Genomic DNA, 23,756 nt, shown 5'->3' with positions numbered 1-23,756 from the left:
TGACAAATCAAGGAAACAGGAAATTCATCTCTGTCTTTAACTGTGTATGCCTTTCAAACATCATTAGGTGACATTCCCTAGCGTACCATGCAGTATGTGCTGCAGTACCTAGGTACATCGCAACATATCACAGGTAGGAGCTAGGTTTAGACAGATTTGTAAAAGAGTCAAGACCTGACTGAAAGTGCCTAGTATAATTCTTATTTATTATTAGTAGCATAAAGGGTGTAATACAAACCAGAAAGCAAGAAAAGTCACAGCTAAGATTTAACTAAATGCTACTCAGGAGTTGTTAGGAGACATTTTGTGATGTATAGTATGTATTGTAATCCCTGGACATAACAAAGTTAGTTAAAGGTAGAGAAGCAGATTTAATCATGAATTTCCTTGCTTTTGTCACATTGTTTTAGAATAGAAATATTAGATGATTTTTTTTAGTTAAAAATATTTTTATATGATCGTAATGTCCAGAAACCCAGATTAAGGTGAGGGTTCCATTGTCCTGGGCACTGTACAAACTGTAATTGTATGTCTACGCTGCACACTGAGCCCAAACCCCTCTTCTGTCCTCACATAAATCAGTCTGACTTGGGTCAGCAGGCACTCAGGACCCAGATCTGAGGACCTGGCTAGAAAGGTGGGTCAGAGCCTGAGTTCCACTGTGACTTGGGTCCAAGCCCTGACATTTAGCAGTGTGGATACTGGTCAAGCCGCAGACCCAAGTTGGAAGATCTGCTTAGAGCAGTACGGGCGCATTAACATGGCTGTGAGATCTGGGTCCAACAATTGTAAACCCAGGTTTACAAGAAAGTGTGCACATTCAAATACAAGTATGGAATAGAGTCCACAACCTCAGGTCCCACAGACTTGGGTTTACAATGCAGTATAGATACACCCGAGAAGACAGTCCCTGCACTGAAGAGCAAAGTGATGTGAATGTGCACAAGAGCTTACTCACTAATGGAGTCACTTTAGATTATTGAGAAACCAACTCACAAATTTGCTCACAAATTTTTAACAAACACTAATGGAGTCTGCACAATTCTTTTTTAAAGACCTTTAGTCTGGAGATGATCATGTCAAAAATTGTTTTCATTCCTAATCAGAACAAAAAGTTGAAATTTCAAAATGTACCACAGAATGAAACTTCTGGAAAAAAATGATTTGGAAAAATCAAATTATTTTTTTCACTAATACTGAAGTGTTTCATTTAGACAATGCTGAAACATTACCATATAATATAAAACATTAAATATAGTACATAACATATAATAGTTAAAAAGAAAATTGTCAAAATTAAACATGTTTACCTTATTGAAATGAAACATGTCAGCATTATCGAAATGAAAAAATAATGTCAAATGATTAGTTTCAACACTTTACTCTGGAAAATTTTGTTGAAATTGATAAATTCCCACAAAACATTTTGATTTTGACACAATGCATTTGCTGATGGAAACTATTTCAATTTTTTCTATCATTTCTAGTTGCTAGCAAAAAACATTTTTGCTTTAAAAAGTTCTTGGCAGTTCTACTGCACTCATTTATTAAAAGAAATAGTCTTCATTTCATCTATGTTTGTAAAATATAGTTCTAAACTCAATTTATTTCTTGTTGCTTGCCTGTTTTTTGGCCTCCCTCAAACTTAAATGGATTTTGATGTATTTCATTCAACAAAGGAAAAGGAGTACTTGTGGCACCTTAGAGACTAACAAATTTAGAGCTTATGCTCTAATAAATTTGTTAGTCTCTAAGGTGCCACAAGTACTCCTTTTCTTTTTGCGAATACAGACTAACACGGCTGCTACTCTGAAACCTGTCATTCAACAAAGGAGTACAACAGTTCTGTCACAGATTTTATCTATGGCACTTACATGGCCTCCATTACCACAGGAGCTGAGTGCCTCACAATCCTTTCTTTAAAAAGTTTATCCTGACAACACCCATGTGAGAGAGGGCAGCATTGAAATATTCTACAGAGGGGGAGTAGAGGCACAGATTCCTCTATTTCAATGGAAGTTAGGAGCCTAAATACCTTTCAGGCTCTGCATCTAACTGATTTTACCCTAGGTCACACAAGACATTTGTGGCAAAGCAAGCAGTTGAACCTACATCTCCTGCTTTGCCGGCTTACCCCTATCCACTGGACCATCCTTCTTCCAGGTACCTTGCCTGCTGTGTAATGACATAATTTATTGTGTATGTATATTTTTAATAATACATGTCGTTATTCACCAAATAGATTGTAATTGCTCCATTCAAATAAATCCACATTTCTACACTTAACCCTAGGAAAACTGCTAATAGCCACACATACAATACTTTGAAGACAGACCATTTTCCAGAAGTTTTTGAATAGGCACAAGAGATGTTTGTGCCAGCACAGAAGGAGAGTGCTAGGACAGAGAGCCAGGCAGAGGCAGGGCAGGTTAGAACGCTTCAGAAAAGTGAATTCCAGAACATACCTTCTTTGCTGAAAACATCCCTCAATTTTCCCTCCCAGTTTGCCCCTTGACAGAGCCCATCTCCTGTAGCCAATTCCTGACCTTTCTTTTGCACTGGGAGGCAAAAGACAGCCAGATGAAATGGCATGGGTAGCAGGAAGAGTGTATTATACGAGAAGGGGAATATTCTAGGATGGGCCAGGACAATGGGGAGAGAGATATTTGGGCATGATGCAAGTTGAGAAGCAGAAGCAGGAAGGGAGTAGCTGGTTCCTGCTAGTGAGCAAGCAGATGAATTAGGGTTTCAGTAAAGGCCAGTTAAAAGCAGTAATCTCATTGTGAAGGGTTAAAAAATTGATGCTTGACATGACAGACTGTAATGACTGTTTCAATTTATTAGGTTCTGTTAGATCTTTCTTTGTCCATCTATTAGCAGAACTGGTAAAAAATGATATAATTTTCACAACAAAATTCAGACAACATTTCAATAGATTCTTTTCCTCAACATTAGAAATTTCTATGAAAAACTGTGTCAAAATGTTCAGCCAGCTGTGTCTATTAGTGACCATTGTGGTGTCTCTTTTCAACCTGGTGACTATGGCAGTCACCATGTCATTGTGCATGACAAATTCAGTAAATGATTTTTTTTTACCTTTTTAGAGTGGTACATTTTTAAGTAGAAAAATGATTGGCCCATATTATTCCCATCTTCCTGGATACAGCTACTCTTTTAAATACCAACAAACTTGGAGTGTTTGGAAATATGGTTTTAAAAAATATTTATCTCCATTCAGAACTTGCTGAGACCAGAATTATAATAACATTTCAAGTGACTCTCTCTGGAATGTTTTTTACAACTCATCTTTTCTGAGATTATTCTAATTAAGTGTTTTGCTGTATTAATTGGAATACATACATGAGGGTTGGGGATGACTCTTTTTAATCCCTTGAGCTGCATGGTCATATATGGAGCCCAAGCCAATAACCCTTGTATGCACAGAACTCTCATCCATTTCCCTGGGGTGTAGGTGTGTAAAGAGGTCTTGCACTGCAGTAATTGGTCTCCTTACACGGGGTTGGGGAGGAACTTGTGTGGCTTAGGAAACAGGAACTAAGAGAGAGAAGACTGGGAGCCAGAGTCACTGACCTGCTCCTGTGATGCAAAATGGTCTCAATCTGAATTTAGCCGCCCCGTTTAGAGGAGTTTATGGCTGTTGGACATCACCTGAGTAGTGCAAAGCAATCAGACTGTTCTAATTAATCTGTCTCTGTCTGATTTGTTGCTTAGAAATGGAGGGCTACAACATCTGGAAATATTTTGTCATTGTTTTGATTCTAGTGATGCATTAATTTAATTTGTCAGCAGAATGTAGATACGGAATTTAAAATAACATTTAACCCCTGGTCCTACTATGCTGGGTAGAACACACATAAGGTCTCTTCTGAGCCAAAAAAAAGTTGCCAAATTCTGTGTTGATTGATTTAGGATAGCACTTTAATAGTGTTTTCACTGCTACAATATCTCACTTGATTTTTAAAAGACAATAGAGAATTGCACAATCTCTCTCTTTTATGAAAGTGGTTCATCTGAACCTATGGAGTCTAGAAAGACCCTATTCAGTTTAACTATTCACAAGTTAACACTCAGAAAATAGAAAGGCAAAGAAAGCAGACTTATCATTACTAATGTTCTGGGTAATAGGAAATCTGCAGAATTTCCAGGTTGCTTATCTGAAGTCTGAATTTTCCAGCAATCAGCTCCTTCATAGCCCTGATAACAGTGACAAATGAAATTCTGTGACATTACTTCCAGGTCAGTAATTGATGCTTCTCCTCTCACTGTAAATTCTTGGTCCTCTAAAGCCTCTATTTTGAAGTTTTTAGGATTTAAATGAAGGTAATCCAGGGCTTTCCATTTTCTTCGTATACATCTCCCGTTATTCTGACAAAGATGCTTGCTGCACACCTCTGCTGCTTTGGTCACATTGATGATGTAGACCCCTAATTCAGTAGCAACAAATTGTTTCACCTTTGTGCAGTTGCCCTTCAAAGCAGAGAAAAAAATTTAGCTGAAGTGAAACTCACTAGTCTGTATTCTTTGTTCAAACTGAGAAATATGCAAATGTAAACAAAAAGCTTTACAATTGGAGCTAGAATTAGATTATTAAAATTGAAATTATGTTGTCTGTCTAAAATAGTACTAGATACATACACTAAGAGATTGTTTCACTTTAAAAAATAACCTGATAGTGTCTCATTAAGATCTTTGAATTTGATTGGAGCCACAGCTCTGTGTTCAAATGATTGGCTTCAGCAATTGATCTCATTACTGACAATTGAGCATATCTACTTTACTCCTGGAGGAATTCAGCGCCAATGCACATGCACAGAATTTATGTCCCCCACAGACTTCTTTGCTTCCCATCAGAAAAATGGCTGTTTGATGGGAAGCAAAGGGAAGCCTCAAGAGCTGTCATGCGACCCTCCCCAGCAGTATGTTTCAGGTGCCCAGGGCAGTCGGCAGAGAAGTAAATCACTGTGGGGCAGCGAGTGGGACTGGGGAAGACCCAGCTGGTGGCTCCTATCCTGCCTGGGGCTCAGCTGCTAGTCCGGGCTGGGCTGGGGAGGACGGGACTTCCTCTTCCCCTGCATGGCATCCAGGACCGGGTCAGACCCACACCCAGATTTCTCCCCTAGCTGTAGGAAGCTCTGCAAACTCCCTTCCCCCCATGCTTCCTGCACCCATAATGCAGCGGGAGGGATCACTGTACAGGGAGCTGCTCCCGCATCCGCCCAACCCCTGTGGATCCAGAACCCCTCATACCCAGACCTTTTACTGATCCTTACCCCCCCACACACCCAGAACTGCCCCCCCACAATGAATCCCACTCTCTCTGCTCCTGGACCACCCCAGTGAGCCACCCGCACCTAGATCCCCACCATACCAAGCCCCAACCAACTGCACCTGGATCCCAACCACACTGAGCCCCGCTCCCTCAGTATCTGGACCCTCCCCCCACTGAACTTCCCATATCCAGACCCCTGTGCCAAGCTCTATCCCTCCCAGACCCCTCCTGCTGAGCCCCAAGCACTTTCACCCCACTGCGGAGTCCCATTATTTTCACCCAGAACCCCCCAACAAGCCCCCATGCATCCAGATTCCCCTGCACCCAGATCCCCACTGAGCCCCCTGCATCGAGATTGCCCCGCACAGAACCCTCTCAATCCACATCCATATTAAGCCCCTCCACACTTGGATCTTGCCTTGCTGAGCCTCCCTGCCCACACTTGGTGCACCTGGCATGGAGGAGCAGGGCCCCGGGTGTTTCTGGGACAGGCCTGGTTCTTGCACTATGTCAGGGTTGGATGCAGCCTCACCACCGAGTCCATGTACCGGGAGGGGGCAGGGAGCTACACATTGATCTCCCACCTCTGTGCAGCCAGTGGCCTGTGATCCCCCAGTGCCATTCTGGAGGTTCCACATTTATTTGACAAAAAAAAATTGCAGAATTTTGCAGAATATTTAAAATATTGTGTGCAGAATTTTTAATTTTTTGGCATAGCATGCTCTCAGGAGTAATACTTGCACTAACAACCTTTTGTTCCTGTTACATCTACCAGAGTCGTAGTAGCTAAAAAAACATGCTTCACACACCCTTTCACATAGTAAAAATGTATGCCCAGCCTTCTGGAAGCTTAATTTCCATGTTACAGAGTTCAAACGCCAGCACTTTTGTCCTTTTCATGTGTAGGCTTAACATAATATAAAGCAAAACCCCTATATCATGGCTCCATGTACTAGTCTAGATTTATGAGACTGCATGCCTAAATGAACACATCCCATAACCAGCCAGCTCCTTCTGAAAATTTAAATTAATGGATATTTTAGGAATACCCAAGGCCACCTGCCCTGCCTGAATGGTTTGCTAATAAGGCTTTGGCTGACTTTCTGCAGCTCTGTAAAACCTGACCTGGATTATGGGTATTCAGGACACTTCTCCAAAATCCCTGCTGCCAGCCACTGACTTCCCTTCCCACCCATGGTGGCCTATAATTAGGAGAATAACCTGTTCAATCATGAAAAATTTGCACATTCCATCATGATCTTGATTGGGTGGCTAAGGGGACTTTATGAGCTATCACACCCGCTGGAATTCAGAACTCAAAGGAACTGATGTATTTAGAAAATGTTCATACAATGGAATTAAGATATATGCTGTGCTAGTACATTTGAATTAGCATTATGCATGACTTACCTCTGATGATGTTAAATTCATATCTCCCCAAATAACAATTCCTGAAGCTCCCAAGGCAGCACTCTCTCCAATAGTGCTAATAAGATCTTGCTACAGTGAAAACAATAAAGACATCACTGTCAGTCTAATTTATTGCTTTCACAGTTTGTGCTTATTAAAGCCAGGCAAGTGTTAGTGTTAAATAAAATGTAAAGCAAGGTAAATGTTGCACAAAACACACAGGGCTATAAGGATTTCTAGTCCAGACAAAAATAGAATCTTCTTGATATTTTATTGAAAACATTGTGCATACTTCTTATTGCATTCATCTCTCATTTTATAGTATGTGTTACAGTGATAGCTCACAAAGGTCCAGCTCTTCAGTGGGTGTAAATAGACATAGCTTTATGGACTTCAATGGACCTAGTCCATAACTTCTGAAAAGATCTAAATTGCTACTGAAATAGGGGTAGGCTCATGATTCAAAATTGTATCTCAGATCTGGAACATTCCAAAGTCTTGGGATGTTTGGATCCAAGGTTTTGTTTCAACCCATTAGGACTGCAGGATCAGGCTCATCTAGGGAATATTTCTTGGGTGGAAAGACTTTGTGTTTCTGATAGCATGACAGTGGTGCAAAGTATATCTTCTTTCCTCACTTGTCTATGTAGATATATATTAATCAAATTTTAAAGAAGATTCATTTTGAGAAATTGTTTTCCCACATGCCTTAATTTTCTGGATACAAAGATAATTAATGAATATAATTAAATAGATCCTTGCAAAATGTACACTAATTGTTGGCATGGTGATGGGGAATTACTGAATTTTTCAAATGAACAATCAAACCAGGAAAAATAATTTTATTTTCATTTACATTGGCAATAGTATAGTATTAATTATTTAATACATAGTGTAATACATTTACTAAAAGACCTGATAGGTTTTTTTTTACATGAAAACTCCTTAAAGAGTTCAACTAATAAATCTCTGCTGAAAACTAGGGAGAAGCGGCCACTTCTGTACACCAATCAATTCCAGTCTTTGTCAGATTTAGAAAGATATAATTCCAAGTCCAAGGTCATGCATTGTCCTCGCTTTTTTTCAGTGTGAACTCCTTCAGGCCTTCATATAAGATTAGCAGTTATCATGAATGGACAGAAAATTCAAGGAGGGAGAAGACTGGCATTGTATAACTTAAATGAAAGAGAACATATGACATTCTGGGAATCTGTCTATGTGAATTTATAAATTCCATTCTGATTTTATGTTTATACCCTCATCAATGTCTTCCACTGTGACATCATCCCTCTGGTGTCAAAGGAAGAGAATGTTGCACCTGGGGATCTGTCCCTAAATGGAACAGACATTAAGGTCCATCAACAATAGCCTGGCCCTAGTAGAACAATGGAGACAACCAGCCAAAGGCCATTGACTTGCTAATGACTCCTGTAGGTTGTAATAAACATTGGGGATGTTGAAGGCCACAATACACTGAGGATTGGATGGAGAATGAAAAACTGCAGGGGAAGAAGTACATGAAGAGTTAAGATGTTAGGAGCTTCTGAAGTGAGCTGTAGCTCACGAAAGCTTATGCTCTAATAAATTTGTTAGTCTCTAAGGTGCCACAAGTACTCCTTTTCTTTTTGCGAATACAGACTAACACGGCTGCTACTCTGAAACCTGCTTAGAGGGAGACTCACTACAAGAGGAGACCAGAACCGGAAAGCAAGACTGGGCAGAAGGAATGGGGGTAGAGGCAGATCCTGGGTTCCCTGAAAGATGCTGACTAATAATAATACCTAGTTCTTATATAGCACTTTTCATCATTAGATCTCAAAGCACTTTACAAAGGAAGGGTAAGGAAACTGAGGGAGGGTCTTATGTGCAGGTGTTTATTTTTCTACAGACCTATATATCTCTTGTGCTTATCTATCAGTAAGGTATATGTGTATGTTTCAGAAGTTCCTTTGCAAAGTTTGTGTGTTACTTGCTTTAACTGTCAATGTCCCCAAAGGGACCCAGTGTACCAAGGAGGGTAAAGCTCTGGAGAGGCATGTGAGCTACTGGGGAGACTCGGAAGGGCCATATTGGTCTTGGTGGCCTAACACAGTTAGGCTGTGAGGCCCACATCCCAAGAAGGTGTACAAGCCTTGGACTGTGTTCCTTGGGATGTGCCTGAAAGGCTTGTATGAAGTGTAGTGGTAGCCAGGTCGGCCCCAGGATATTAGAGAGACAAGGTAGGTGAGGCAATATCTTTTACTGGGCCAACTTCTGTTTGTGAGAGAGACAAGCTTCAAGCTACACAGAGCTCTTCTTCAGGTCTGGGAGAGGGTACTCAGAGTGTCTCAGCTAAAACAAGATAAAACAGATATGCTAAACTATTTAGCTGTGACACACTTAGTACATTTCCCAGACATATAGAAGATCTTGTCTCTCTCTCACCAACAGAAGATGGTCAAATGAAAGATGTTATTGCACCCACCTTGTCTTTCTAAAAGGCTTGTGTGATGGGGTGTTGGCTTCACACTGGCCTGTAGGGGGTTGATAGAACCTTAGGGAGGCTGTGCGGAAACAGCCAATAGAGGAGGGGCTCTGAGGAGCAGGCTAATCAGACCCAGCAGGCCCATATAAAAAGAGTTGCAGGGCAGAGTGGGGTCAATTACTCCTGGGAGCTCAAGGAGGGAGGACTGGATGCCTTGCAGGTAGAAGGATGCTAGCACCCTGAACAGAGCAGTGCTGGACAGGAAAAGGGGAGCGAGAGGGAGCTCCTGGTTGGCTGCTAGGACTGACAATGCTGAGGCCCTGAGGTTAGGGCGTAGAAGGTGCTGGGGCTGAGGGGAAATGGCCCAGGGAAATATATTGAGGAGTTGGAGGGGAGGCAACATGTGGCTGCCAAATACAGGGTCCCTGGGTCAGGACCCAGAGTAGTGGGTGGGTCCAGGTCCCCTACCCCAGCCACTAGGGAAATGGCTGCATTAGAAGTTAAATTCCCCTGGGGGGGAAGGGGGGAATACAGACAGTGGACATAGCTGGAGGGCTGAACCATGAGAGGATGCTGTGATTCCTGAGGCTGTGAGAGGGGTTGCAGGCTGATGGCGGAGATCGGATAACACTGTGTAGACTGCTGAGGGGGGTGTCAACCTTGAGCTAATTCCCAAGATGGCCAGCAGAAAGTGCCAGCCCAGTGTGGTGAGTGACATGCACTGGGACAGCTTGTCTGTATACTGTTCAGACTCAGTAAACTTAAAAACCTGTGGGAGCCAAGGTTTGGGTCTAATACAAAACCTGGTGGCTGTCGCTAATGTGGAGTTACAAGAAAGTTATGTTTGTTATTAAAAGAAGAATATAATCTTTTTCTGAGAGGATCTCTGTACCCAAAAGAGAAGAATGGTCTCATCTAAGGCCCTGATCCTGCAAAACACATACACATGTTTCACTTAAGGATGTTGACCTACTGGCTTTCAATGGGACTACTCACATGCTTAAAGTTAGGCACTTGACAAAGTCTTTGCAGGGGTGGGGCCTGGGGCAACACTCCCAAGTTTGAAACCCGGCTCCCATATAGACTACCTATGTGGTACTGGGCAAATTGCTTAACATCTCCTCCTCAGTTTCTCTCCTGTAAAACGCGAATAATCCTACCTAACAGCTGTAAGAATTAGTTAATGGCTGTATAGTGCTTTGCAGAAGAAAGCATTTTGTGTTAATTATTTAACCATTTGCATTCCAGCTAAGTAAATGTGTAAAAATTCTCTAGTTTTGTCATTGCCAGACAGGAATATAGCACAGTGCGGAGTGGAGAAAAATATATACATTGCAAAAATGTTAGAGAGACAAGGTGGATGAGGTAATATATTTTATTGGACAAAGTTCTGATGGGGAGAGAGACAAGCTTTCAGCTTACACAGAGCTTTCAGAACCAAACAGAAGTTAGTCCAGTAAAATATACAACCTCACTCACTTTGTTTCTCTAACATCCTGGGACCAATATGGTGACAACAACACTGCAGATTTTTTTTTAAGTGTATTTCAGATTGAATCTTTCCTGCTGAATTTTGGCTGTTTTTTAAAACATGTAGTCACAGAGCCAATCCACAACATTTTGGCACCTGAGGCTGGGAGCTCAAATGATGTCCCCATGCCCCCTTGCTTGGGCCAAAACTGTGAAAGGTCTCAGTTCTGCCTTCTTCCTGTTCTACTCCTCTCATGGTACTGCTCTTCTACCTACCCCAATAAAGGAGAACTAACAACTTAAATGCCTTGTTCAAAATTTTAAGTAACACTTAACTTTCAAATGCCTGAACATCAAATGTAACTTTTGAATAATCAACCGTGGTGCTTTCCGTGCCTTCTTGGTTGCAAAGATTTGAACTGCTTCCAGCTGAAGGTCCACAGTCTGGGCCAGCTCATGCTCTACTGAGATGATTGCAAGGCCGACCAGTCTCTTCTGTGTCATTATGGAGCATTGATGTGTTTTTATTAACTTCAGCTTCGAGAAGCTGCATTTGCCACTGGCAGCTGTTACAGGAAGTGTTAGAAGTATGTTCAATTAACAAAAGCATTTGGAAAGAGGGTGGTCATCTTATTGTGCACATATATTCCAGAACAGCCTTTGGAGTTGATCCTGCAGAAATGACTGAAAGCCCTTTCAAGGTACATCACCTAAATCACTCACATCAATATTGTGCATGTCATCATGTGTCAACATTGTCTCTAGTGCCCTGCATTGCTGGTGTAGGTCTTCTTCAGGTATAGTGAGGAGTTTTGGAATATCATACAACATCCCAAATATACTGCTGTGTTGCTTGAGCTGCATGAAACGTTCTTCAACTGACTGTATTGCACAATCTAGCACCTGGTTAAAGAATTCAACTTTGAATTGTTGTTTGGGGTCTCTTATGGGATTATCCAGTGCCTCGTAATCAAAATGTCAGCTTCTTTGGTGACTCTTGTATTCTTGAATGGGTGGGAAAATAGCTTCAGTGTGAAGTTCCTCTGCCAACTTCTGTGCACTCTTCAGAAAGTATTGAAATCCCTCATCTAACCAGTAAGACTGTAGGTATGACTTTGCTTTGTCCAGTTGTTCCATTGCTCCAGATATATCAAGGTCAATACCTTGGAGTCTCTTACTTACAACCTTTATTTCAAACAGTATGTCATGCCACAACACTAAGCGACACAGAAATTTGAAGTTATGTATGTTTCTGGTGATTCCATTTCCCTCTGCCACTGTTCTCCCATAGTTCCTGTCATAGCATTATCCTCCATAATGGCAACTATGGCATCATCTATCTTCCCAATTTGTGGTTGATAGACTTTTTGCTTCCACTCAACTTTCCCATCATGTGGCATTCAGTGGTTTCCAGTGTCAGAGAGGATGTTCCCAGATGTTGCTTCAAAATTTGCCATCGATGAGTTGATGCAGAGAAAAATACATAGATGCTTTGAATTACATTAAAAATTCAGGAGCCTCACTAGAAGCTGATGCTACATCACTGACCACCAAGTTCAATGAATGAGAACTGCATGGGACAAAAAAAGCTTGAGGCTTTAACTCTCGGATCCGTGTCTGCCACTCCTCTGTTCTTTCCTCTCATGTTGGCACCATTAGCGTAGCCCTGACCTCTCATGTCAGCTCCACAATTCCTGTATCCTCCAGCTTTTTAAGAAGTACATTTGTCATACCAGCTCCTGCAGTATCATCAATTCAATACATTCTAGAAAATGCTCTCTGACAGTCACCATTGCAGGGACGTTTTCACTAGGTTCTATTGTTAGAAAACACACCATTAAGGTCATTTGTTCCATATGGCTGATGTCAGGTGTGGCAGTCCAGAATAACAGAGTAATATCTTGCTGACTTCAGATCTGCCACAATCTTCTGTTTGACTTTTGTTGCCAGTAACTGTATGATCTCATTTTGAATTGTTTTCCAAGGTAGTGGTGTATGTACATTCTTGGGTGGTGACTCTTGTTAGATGCTCCTGAGTACAGCATCAAACTCAGCCATCAGCTCCACAATTTTAAGGAAGTTTCCATTGTTTGGCACGTGCAGCTGATCTGAAGTGCCACGCAGTGCTAGGCGTTGGGTAGCAAGCATTCTCACAAGGCAATGAGCCTTTTTGGAACATTTTGCCAGTAAGAGACTCAGATGCAATCTTCTCTGATGCTGATCATCTATGGAGGCCTTTAACCTTAGTCTCATCTCAAACTCTTTCCATCTATGGAATGCTCTCTGGTGATTTGCTGCCTTCTCATGGCATGCCAGATTTCTAGCCAGATTTTTCCAGTCCTTTGTTCCTGTAGAACCCAATGTGGCTGGAACATTAGACTGGAAGAGTTTGCAACAAAAACAGTATGCAGCATTCTGGGGTTTTGAGTACATAAGCCCCGGCCTCTCCACTTTGTCACCAGTGGGATTTCACGCCAATAATGTGTTGGATGGAAACTTCTATTTTCATTGTCTTTGGGGAACATGAAGTTTTACACTTGCTATGGCCCTTCCTTGCTGTACAAAGAAGTCCCTCAGCCTATTGCTCAAGTGGGTCCACAGTCCTGGATCATCTAGACTAAAGGGAACTAACTCAGCAGCAGCTGTTTCTTGCACCTCCACCACACTCTTCTCTGATCTACGCTTTTCTTCAGGAATGTGCATGGTTACATCCATTGAGATGGAGATATGGATGCTGCAGTAGCTGCCAGGTCACCTGCACTCCAACTAACTGGAAGATCAGGCATCTCTTCACCACTCACATCCTCACTGGGGCTGGAAGGCTCACTGTGAACATTTGTGTCTATGTATCTCAGGAGAGCTCCTTCCTGCTTAGATAGAAAAGCTTCCTTTGCTTGCTTTCTTTTTCTGAATGCTACCCAGAGGGGTATTTTCTACTTTCACTCATGACTGCTATTCTGTGCCTCTCAACACTGGCTCTCAAAACTTAGTTGAAGGGGACAAATAAGCAGGCTGGTAGCAGGGCCTGAGTGAGGGAAGATATCAGCGTCTTAAGGGCCTAACTGGCTCCTACCACCTGTTCTCCTCAAAATGGGTTCAGGGAAGCAGCAGGAAACAGGAAGCTCCTGAGAAGCTGGTGTTAATCAGTCCAGGCTCCTGGGAGTGCTAGAGAGGTACATAAGAGGCTCCTCCTCCTCTCTCACCATGCAGCTCCTGCTGCTTTCTGTTATTTCCTCTCACCTCTTCTCCTGCCTGCTTGTTATGTGCCTTCCTTCCTCCAGCACAGCACTCCACTATCTCTGTGCATCTAGAGCTGAGAGAATACATATGCACCAGCAGCAGACACAATTTTTACACTCTGGGTCCCAGGGCCGCCCCCCCCCCCCCCCACACAGTCTGGCACCTGAGGCGGCCATCTCATGGTAAGGCCAGCCCTGTGTAGTCAGTTTAAACAATAATCAGCAGAGTAGACCTATATACAAGCCTTACAAACATATAAGCATCTCTGCAATAATGATGGTTAAAGCAGCCTCCATAACTCCTAAAATTGCTTACCTTAGAAAGAAATAATAAAGGATCATCTCGGTAACTTAGTCTAGTATAGACAAATCACAGGCAGAGCATAATCATGAGATGTCATGGAGGAGATCCTCATGGACTCAGTCACCCTAAATTGTGAGAAACGTATATGTTTTCACTGTTTCCAAGGGTTTTCTTGATGCCATGGAAGGATACAGAGCTGCACTGCTATCACAGAGCCAGGAAAGTTCAGTTGTTCCTCAAACTCACTCTCTTGGCATGGAACCAGTGTAGTCCTGGTCATGGAAATTAAATTGTGGCAATCGGGGTATAAATAGATCCCCAGAGGCCAGAGGTCTGCTTTTAATCCCTAGCTCAATTGTCTCCTTCATGAAAGCCTTTGCACTTTCTTCAAAGGAGAGTTGGCCAAATGTTCAATGTCATTGCTGAAATGTTGCCTTGCATTTCAGAAATGAGCTTCCGTGACTTTCGCCTGTAAATGTCTTTGTGTTCCAGTTGCGTGCCACTGAGGCCTCCAGTATTCCCAGTCTATGACGGCTAATCCTTTAAAGTCCTCAGCAGGAATGTAATATTGAATGTCTTGACCAGCTTTTTCCAGATGAGTTTGCAAGCTGAAGTTTTGAGGTAGGCCACCATTTACAGGGATTTCCTGCGATGTGTACCATGGGTAGTATCCCAGTCTATTCACATAAAATATAGTCACATTCTGCCCTCTTGCTCTGGCCAGTGGGCTTCCAATCACATGGAACATTTTCAGGTTCAGAGTTATGTTATATTTCAGTGAGCATTGATCTGTGGGTGCATTCCAGGCAGCAATAAAAGGTTTTCTCTGGAAAACTAATGGTTGGGCTGGTTTCATTGCAAATGTGGAACTCCAAATAAATGGAATCTGTAGCCACACCATGAACTGAGCCAATTGGATAATATGTAATAGTATACCACTTTCAAATAGTATTCTCATGATGTAAGAGGCTACTGTAGAGATCTCCTAGTTCAATATTGTCTGCAAAACATAAGAAAACGGGCATTAATTGTTCTTTACACAGTATTAGAAATGTGAGGTATTTCTAAGGCATTTGCAACTGTAGTACCCGAGAGTCAAAATGTACATGATACTTTACAGACAAACTAAAAACAATGGGCCAGATTCTCAGCTGCTGTAAATCAGTGTAGCATTGTGGAAGTCAATGGAACGATGGCAATTTATAGCAGCTGTAAATCTACCCCACTGAGCCAAATCCTGATCTAATTGAAATTAATAGTTTTGCCATTATTTCACTGGAACCAAGAGTTGTCTCCCTGTCCCTGCCCTTAAATATTTACAATCCAAATTACCCAAATTACATTCATCTCCGTTTCAAACATTTTTTTTTTTTCCTTTGGAGAAGGGCAATCCCCAGACAAGTGGATTTAGGGCCAAATTCTGTTCTCAGCTACTCTATGCAACCCTCTTAACTTTAGCTTGGGTTGATTTAACTTTAATGGGGGTATAAGAGTACAGTTGAGAATAGAATTTGGCCCATACTTTTTAATGTTAACTTAATTTCTCCTGTGCCTGACACAGTAATCTTGTTGTAAATATTTTGCATTCTTACATGGTTACTATGAGAATTGTGGGCAAGCGAGGATGTTTGTAATTATTTTAACAGTAGGAAAGAATGAGTAATGAAGTTATTTTCAGTTTGGAAGACAATAACCCTAGCCACCGCTTATCTTGGGGTCCATTCAAGTACTTACTACAGTATGTCCTCTCTCATTTTCTTCTGCCCATACTTGGTGCCTTTGCATAACATGAGACCTCCTTAAGCTGGCTGTCCATGCACTATCATATTAAAGTTCAGCTTCTTGTTGCTTCCTTCAAAGCTCTATAGCTCTGCCCCTCCCTACTTAAGCTTCCACCTCCTCTGCTCTGCAGATGTTCCCATACTGATCCACCTGTTTGTCAGTTTCTTGCTTAATTGCCTCCATGTCTTGTACCACGTGGTCCATCCATATATACGTCCCTCTTAAACACCCCCTTCTGCAATGCTGTCTACAGTGAATCTAGTTGACTTGTATTAAAAAGTCCCTATCTCTTGTTCCCCTTCCCCTAATCTCTTGTTTACCTATCTGTCTCTCCGTAGACTGGGATCTGCTTCAGGCAGGAACCATCATTTCTTCTTGACTGTTTGGAAAGTGCCTAACACATTGTGGGTGCTAGCATAAACTAGTAATTATGATTGGTTTATTGCTCAACAAGCATTCAGGTTGTCCTTTCTTGACCTCAGAATAGAAACTCAAGCATGCTAAACTCTACAGGTCCAGATTAACTCATAACTGGGCCCTAGGCAAACATACAATTCTGAGCTCCTCTACTGGCCAGCTAAACTAGATACTCCCACAGTATGGATGCATTTATATTAACCTTGTCCTGGCCAACACAGCTACAATAGTGATCTATAAACCCAAGCATGTCTGGCTTCCACTGCACAGATGTAGCTTAGTTAACCCTGTCCTATAGTAACTGGCTGCATGGACACTGCCCTGTTAACCCCCTCATGTCTGCACCTACAGGGATCTCTGCCACCTCTCTTCCACTGGCTCCTGTGTGGGCAGTCTGCAGTCCCTCATACTTGTAACAGGTCTTGAGGCTGTCACTGAGGTAGCAGAGTGGGCAGAGCAGAAAGTACACTGGCTGCTAAAAACAGGATGAGGTCAGGCAGGCCTCTGTGGGGGATCCAGGGTGTAGAAGCTGACCTCACAGCAATGGCGAGAAGGAGAAGCGCTGCCCACTCTGCTACCCATTCAGATTTGGCCCAGCCACCCAAAAGGAGAGTAAATGGCATTTCAACCTACATGGGGCAGCCAGGCCAAAGCTAAGCAACACTGCGACTCTGTGCACCAGGTCACAATGCCACTCCTTCAAATTCAGCCTGGCCACACTTTTATCATGAGGAAGAGAGGGCCAGGCCAAATCTGAGTGAGTGGCATCACCATTCAGGGCCATAGCGCCACTTAGGTCAGGTATTTGCTTAGTTTGCCTATGTGTTTGCCTGTTTATATTGTAGCCCAAAGGATTAATCTGCTTGCTTGCATAGATATATCTTTTCTTATAAGTTTAAGTATTTGATGTATTGTAATAGGTTTATAGATTCATATTAAAAATAAGTTTGTCTGTAATGCAAGAGACCTACAGGCCAAAAACCTGTATGTTAAGCTAAGGCAAAGTTAGCATATCTATATTGGGACCTTTTACCCAGAAAGTAAATTTGACCTTCATCTTGTTACCCAAATAGATAAAGTACCCATGCCTTTACCTAGACCAATAGACAAGGAAGAATAGCATGGGTTTTTTTTCAAAGTTGTACCCACAGATTTAACAAGTACCCCACAAAAAACGGATGTGCATATGTGCCTGTCATTGATACACACATACATACTAGCCTATGGGGTAAGTGTACCCTAACATTTCTGTGGGGAAGGAATGAAATTTGGGCATAAGAGGAAGGATTTCCAGCATTTTTGCCCTATAAAAGAGGTGATCCACCTCACTATCTTCATCTTCAACTCACTATTGATGCTATCCATCTATGATGGGTAGTAATTATTAATAGGCCATACTTATTTTCTTTTCAAACTTTAAGTTCCAAGGGGACTAGGCTAAGCTTGGTTCCCCTAAAATTTTTTATTCTCAGTTTTGTTTGTTAGGTTTTTAATTTTAAGTTAAGTTAAATAAGTTAATTGTAAGGCAGCCTTGACAGCTCTTCACATTAGTTTCCTCTACACACCTCTGCAAGAGGTGAGAAACCGGAACCGCCAGAGGCGAGGTCCTGTGTCTTTCAACATGAGGTTATCAAAACAGGGTGTGAGTATTAACCAAAGTTTTGCAGCACATAATATTGTATTACCATATGGATCTCTTAAATAACTGTAATACAATTGTAGCTTTGTAACTCTGACTATTTTACCGTTTACTTACTATTTCATGGATTTTAATAAAAAGTCTTTATGACTATATCTGTCTCAGGGTGAGCTTCCTGTCATAATCCCAAGGGTCCTTTGTAAATTCTGTGAAGCCTGACTCAGGACAAGAACTTTGATCTTCTGATCAAACAGGTTGGTGAGCCTAAAACCCAAACTAATTAATTTAATTAATAATATCATTAATTAATTGCAATTAATTAACATAAATTGGCAAATTAAATCAATATTACTAACACACCCTAGATCAGGCTACAATCTGATCCCTATCACTGTCTTATTTGAGTGTTCCATAATCTTTAATGTACTTCTCCTCATTACACACCTGTGAGTAGGGAAATGCTATTATACCCATTTCACAGAGGCGCAGATTTTCAAGAGCAGAATAGGCATTTAGGCGTTCGAATCCTATTGAAAATCAGTGGCAATGGGCACACAAGTTCCATTTGTGCTTCTGAGATCCCCCACAGAGACTGTGGTCCAGAGCCCAAAAGGTATTAAGCACTTAACTCCCACAGACTGGCCTAAGTGACTTGTCCAAGGTGTCACAGGAAGCCTGTGGTAGAACAGGCTGTTGAACACAGGTCTCCCATACCACTGGCTAGCACCCTAACTACTTAACCATCCTTCCTTCTGGAAGCATAGGCCATCCTGCATGCGAGACAGCTATGCTGTATTTACACAATATTCTGACAATTCAGAGAGAATCACAGAAGTTAGCAATGGGGGACATCTTATTAGAGGCAGCCAGTCCATCTCCTTGCACATACAGGATTGTTCCCTACTGTCAATTTTCAGGTGACTGGTGTATTAGTTTAGTGTTAAGCCCCCATTGGCAGAGCCATATCACTTCACTATTCCTCTCCTTCCAGGCCTTTTGAAAGTCTAGCTTGAAAATGTATCACTGAAGATGATTTGGGTGCATACTCTACGTAATTCATCCTAACCATTGATTTTTTGCCACTAGATGTCATCATACACAAAACTCCATGGTGTATGCTTTCTAATATAATACAAATGAAGGAGCATCAGTTTCTTGCAAGAACAGCTTACATATATCTTGATTTACATAGGTGAATAGCTAACCTAAGCCATCCTGTTTACACATTACATTGAAACATGGTTTGTTTGCTTTTCAGCATACTTGAGTTTTGCCATCAATCTGAAGGGGCAATTTTCAAAGTTGCCACTTGTCACTGATTAGCACTTGCATTCTGGGACAGGGTGAAGTCGGTGTAATTAAATATATGGTCTGCTGTGTTCGGTATTTTTCTTCATCAGAATACCTTAGATTGCTGCTTAGGGAAGTCTTATTGAATGTTGGGGAAAGAGGGCTAGCATTGCACTGTAACAGTGTGAGCTGATCAGCTGTAAACATCACCCCTGGGCTGAAACTTATCATAAAGGGTCATAAACAGAAGAATACTTTTACCCTCTCTTCTCTTTTGGAACTTGCTGCTCTTTGTGCCTGCTGATTGGCTTGTCTGGAGGCTGGATGTAATATACACTTAGTTAATATTTTGTGTTACTGCATGAATGCATAAATAAGTTTACTCATTTTCAATCCCCCCCCCCCCATCACACTTACACAAAAACATCCAGCCTCCAGGTGGGCTGAGAGTCTGAAGCTCTTCATTTGCAAACTGCCTACTAAAGTTAGGTGCCAAAACCCTACTCTGTTGCCATTCTTATCTCTTGCGCACACTTTTTTGGAGTCAATAATTAGTACTAAACTGTTGCAGAGTTACTGAGCACACAAGAACCTTTGTTTCCTCTTCTCCACTGGGTATTTCTGCCCATTGTGTGTGTCTGCTTATTATTGCTGGACACTAGAATGAATTTACCAATTAGGACCTGAACCTTCAACCAGTCCATGGCAGTTCTGTGAACAAAGTGACTACAGAAGCAGTCCACTCTGTCCAGCATGTATCAGCAGGAACAAAGAGCAGCAATTTCCAAAAGAGAAGAGAGAATAGGTGTCTCCTATACTCCCTAAAACAGCAATAGCTAGAACTGACCTGAAAAAAAAAAGTTAAGTTTTTGTGATAAAGAGGACATTCGTGTCACAAGATCTGAGTGTCTTACTGCTAAATAAATGATGGCAAAAAAGTCTTGGCATAGATTAGATTATAAAAGCCCCCAAATTAATCTATAGTTGAGGGATTTATTTTCAAACCTCACCATTTATCCTGGAACAAAATTCTGTTCCAGTGATTTTACTTTATCCACATCAAGGGATTAGGAAAATGGCAACTGATGAATCAATAACAGCAGTTTTTTCATGATGGGTGTAGTTGTAGTGAGGTGATGTTGGCTCATTGCATGGTTCTTGAAAAAGTGAATGCTAATTGGCTGAAAAATAGGCTGACTCCATACTTCAGCCAATCAATATCATTTTATTCATAAAGGTACACATTTTAAAAAATCACATACCATATGTGTAAAAATAGAATAACCCCCCGGAATTTAAATTATAATTAAAAAGAATTCTTTCATCAGACTTTTACCTGCAAATTAAAAATGACATGCACAGAAATATGAGGGGCTGTTACAGGTTTTGTTGAGTTTAAGCCATGCAGCGAGGGTGAATCTTGCCTCCTGTACAGGATTTAAAGCAGGATCTGAGGGGCAGTTGCTTAGGGGCTGAACACCCATTGTATGGCACAGAGCCCAGTGGCATAGAGGACCCAGGGAGGCTAAGAGGGGTTGGAGCAGATTGAGAAAGGGAGTCAGAAGTCCACTGTCAGAAGTCAGGATACTAAGTCTGACCCAGTATAGCCAGTCTATGTTCTTATGACAGTGCATTGCTATTACATTAACCTTATTACATTATGCCATCATCATGCTCTTTGTGCTGGGGAAATTCCCTGTGGGTAGATCCAGTTCCATTCTGGCCCCTTCTGCTACACAAACAGCATAACTGGGTTAAATACAGTCCAGAATCAGGGCCCATTGTTCTGATTTGTAGCATGGACACAGATTTAACTGAATACATAGGGTGCAACACAATGGCGAATCAGGCTCTTGGGGTATGTTGGCATCTACACTGCAAATGAGAGGTGTGATCGCAGCCTGTGTAACAGACTAGTTTTGATGTAGCTAGCTTGCATAACCATAGCAGTGAAACTGCAACATCACGGGTGGCAGAACAGGCTGTACAAACCCATCTTGGCTATGTACTCCAGCAGCTAGCTCAGACTGCCACAATTTCACTGCTATTGTTAGTTGAGCTACCTAGATCAAAGTTAGCCTGGGTGTGTCTATATGTGCTGCAGCCACACCTCTGATTGTAGCGTAGACATAACCTCCTTTCCTTACAGCACTGCAACTGCCAGAAGGCAAGAGCAAACACCAATGGATTTCTGTGTATTTTGCTCTCCCACCATTACTACTTACAGCATTTTGAACTATGTTGAATTGACTGCTCTAAAAAATGTTTCCCTTTTTGTGTTCCTGTTCCTAGTTATATGGTGAATCCCAAATGAAAATCATGTAAGCAACTCTTGTTGTTCCTCATATGGTCATTAGCAGAAATTAAACAGAAGTTTATCACTGTTTAATAGTAATGGGCTGATTCTCCTCTCACTTAGCCCCCGTAGAATACTGGTGTAAGTCATCAACTCCAGCAGACTTATTCCTGATTTGCACCAGCATCAGAACAGAATGAGGTCTGAAAGCTTTGTTAGTCTCTAAGGTGCCACAAGTATTCCTTTTCTTTTTGCGAATACAGACTAACACGGCTGCTACTCTGAAACCTGTTATTATGCAAGGCACTGAATTTAGCCGTATAGAGTGGAAATCTGTCAACTTCATGAAAAAACTCATACAGATACAGACAGACATCATCTTCCTCTCCAAAAGCAAACAGATGGACATCATACCGAAAGGACTGAAGGTAAAAAATCCATTACAATCTACATACCACACAGACTATGCTGACAGCTTGTGCCACACACTCTCAAAGAAACTGCGGAACCACCTGATCAACATCCTCTACAGCAAACAGGGAAAGATTAAGAATGAGCTCTCAAAACTGGATACTCTCATAAAAAACCAACCTTCCACACAAACTTCCTCGTGGCTGGACTTTACAAAATATGTTAGTCTCTAAGGTGCCACAAGTACTTCTTTTCTTTTTGTGAAAGCTTTGAGTAATTCAGAATGCACTCCCACATGAGTGATTATAGCTTGCATCTAAACACAGCAGCCTTGGATGTCATTCTTTTCTTCCTACTCCAACAGACTGAAAAAATGTAACTTGCAGGTTTTCTCCCACCTGCTGTATGTTGGATTAGCACTAAATATTATTGTTGAGAGAAATGTAACAATTCCCCTTTTTCAGACGAGGGGATTATGGTAATTATTTTGAACCTGGAATCATGTAAACCTCTGTAAGCCTAGTGTACAGAATTTATTCTTAGCGTGGGCTTTTTGAGCAAATCTATCAAGCTATCCCAGTTGTTGTGCACATCTGCTGTGCATTCTTTCTGTCCATGTCTCTTCAAAATACTTGAGTATAAACATAAGGAATTGGGGACTGTTGCTGGCCAGCTTCTGGGAGCTTGCTGACTGAAAGAAAGGAACCATATAGTTCCAGGCTAAGAATAAAAAAGTGTAAGAGGAAGGGAATGATCTGAGAGTGAATAAACAAAGCATATGCAAACATTTGAAGTCAGATCCTCAGCTGTTGTAAATATGCGTAGCTCCACTGAAGTCAGGAATGCTGCACTAATTTCAATCCCTGAGGCTTTGCCCCTTGAAGAGCAGAGAAATCTTTACAGAACTGCAGTAGGAGCTCATATTCTGATAATTGCGACTTGAGAGTGTTTTCTATTAAATATGATTAGGAAAAAATTCAAATGAGTATTTTAATACCTTTGGGATAGATTCACAAAGGTACTTAGGCACCTAAACCCTAAATCTCAGTTTAGTCCCAGTTTCAGGTTCCACTGTGATCCACAGAACTCCCACTGAGCCCTTTAGGCACTTAAACTCACGTGCTGCCTAAATTTTCAGGGTAAATTCTTTAGGTGCTTCAGCAGGAGACAGGCATCCAAATGACTAGAGAGAGAGGCAGCAGTGCAGACAGGCATTCACCAGCCTATCTCGCATGCATGACTCAGTCCAGTAGGCATCCTCAGAGGCAGCTTACCAGATCAGGTCCCACCTTATAGCTTGTAGCTCAGTAGTTAGAACTCTCATCTTGGATGTGGGAAACCCACATTCAGTTCTTTCCTCTGTGCCAGAATGGGAGAAAAGAGACCCCTGGTCAAATCCTATTTGTCAGGAGAAGGCTCTAACCACTGAGCTATGGAATATTGTGGTATGGGACTGTCTGTTTTTCCTGTTGAAACTGTTCCACTGTGTGTAAATAACTAAAGGTTTCAGAGTAGCAGCCGTGTTAGTCTGTATTCGCAAAAAGAAAAGGAGTACTTGTGGCACCTTAGAGACTAACAAATTTATTAGAGCATAAGCTTTCGTGAGCTACAGCTCACTTCATCGGATGCATTCGATGAAGTGAGCTGTAGCTCACGAAAGCTTATGCTCTAATAAATTTGTTAGTCTCTAAGGTGCCACAAGTACTCCTTTTCTTTTTACTGTAAGGAGAGTGATCACTTAAGA

General features: G+C 41.7%; 1 protein-coding gene across 1 annotated transcript; it reads right to left on the bottom strand.

Annotated features, from left to right (window-relative positions):
• Positions 1-4,074: 4,074 nt before the first annotated feature.
• Positions 4,075-15,033, bottom strand: LOC119859448 (hyaluronidase-4). Its single transcript, XM_038411645.1, is given in 11 exon segments — positions 4,075-4,488; positions 6,701-6,790; positions 14,190-14,243; positions 14,245-14,321; positions 14,324-14,359; positions 14,362-14,466; positions 14,469-14,506; positions 14,508-14,585; positions 14,587-14,662; positions 14,665-14,676; positions 14,679-15,033. Coding segments are annotated over 11 exon segments (1,335 nt in total).
• Between the last annotated feature and the right edge of the window lie 8,723 nt (positions 15,034-23,756).

This window comes from Dermochelys coriacea, chromosome 1 (assembly GCF_009764565.3).
Source record: "Dermochelys coriacea isolate rDerCor1 chromosome 1, rDerCor1.pri.v4, whole genome shotgun sequence".
NCBI lineage: Eukaryota > Metazoa > Chordata > Testudines > Dermochelyidae > Dermochelys > Dermochelys coriacea.
The sequence above is the reverse complement of the archived record's forward strand: the minus strand, read 5'-3'. Positions and strand labels throughout refer to the sequence as shown.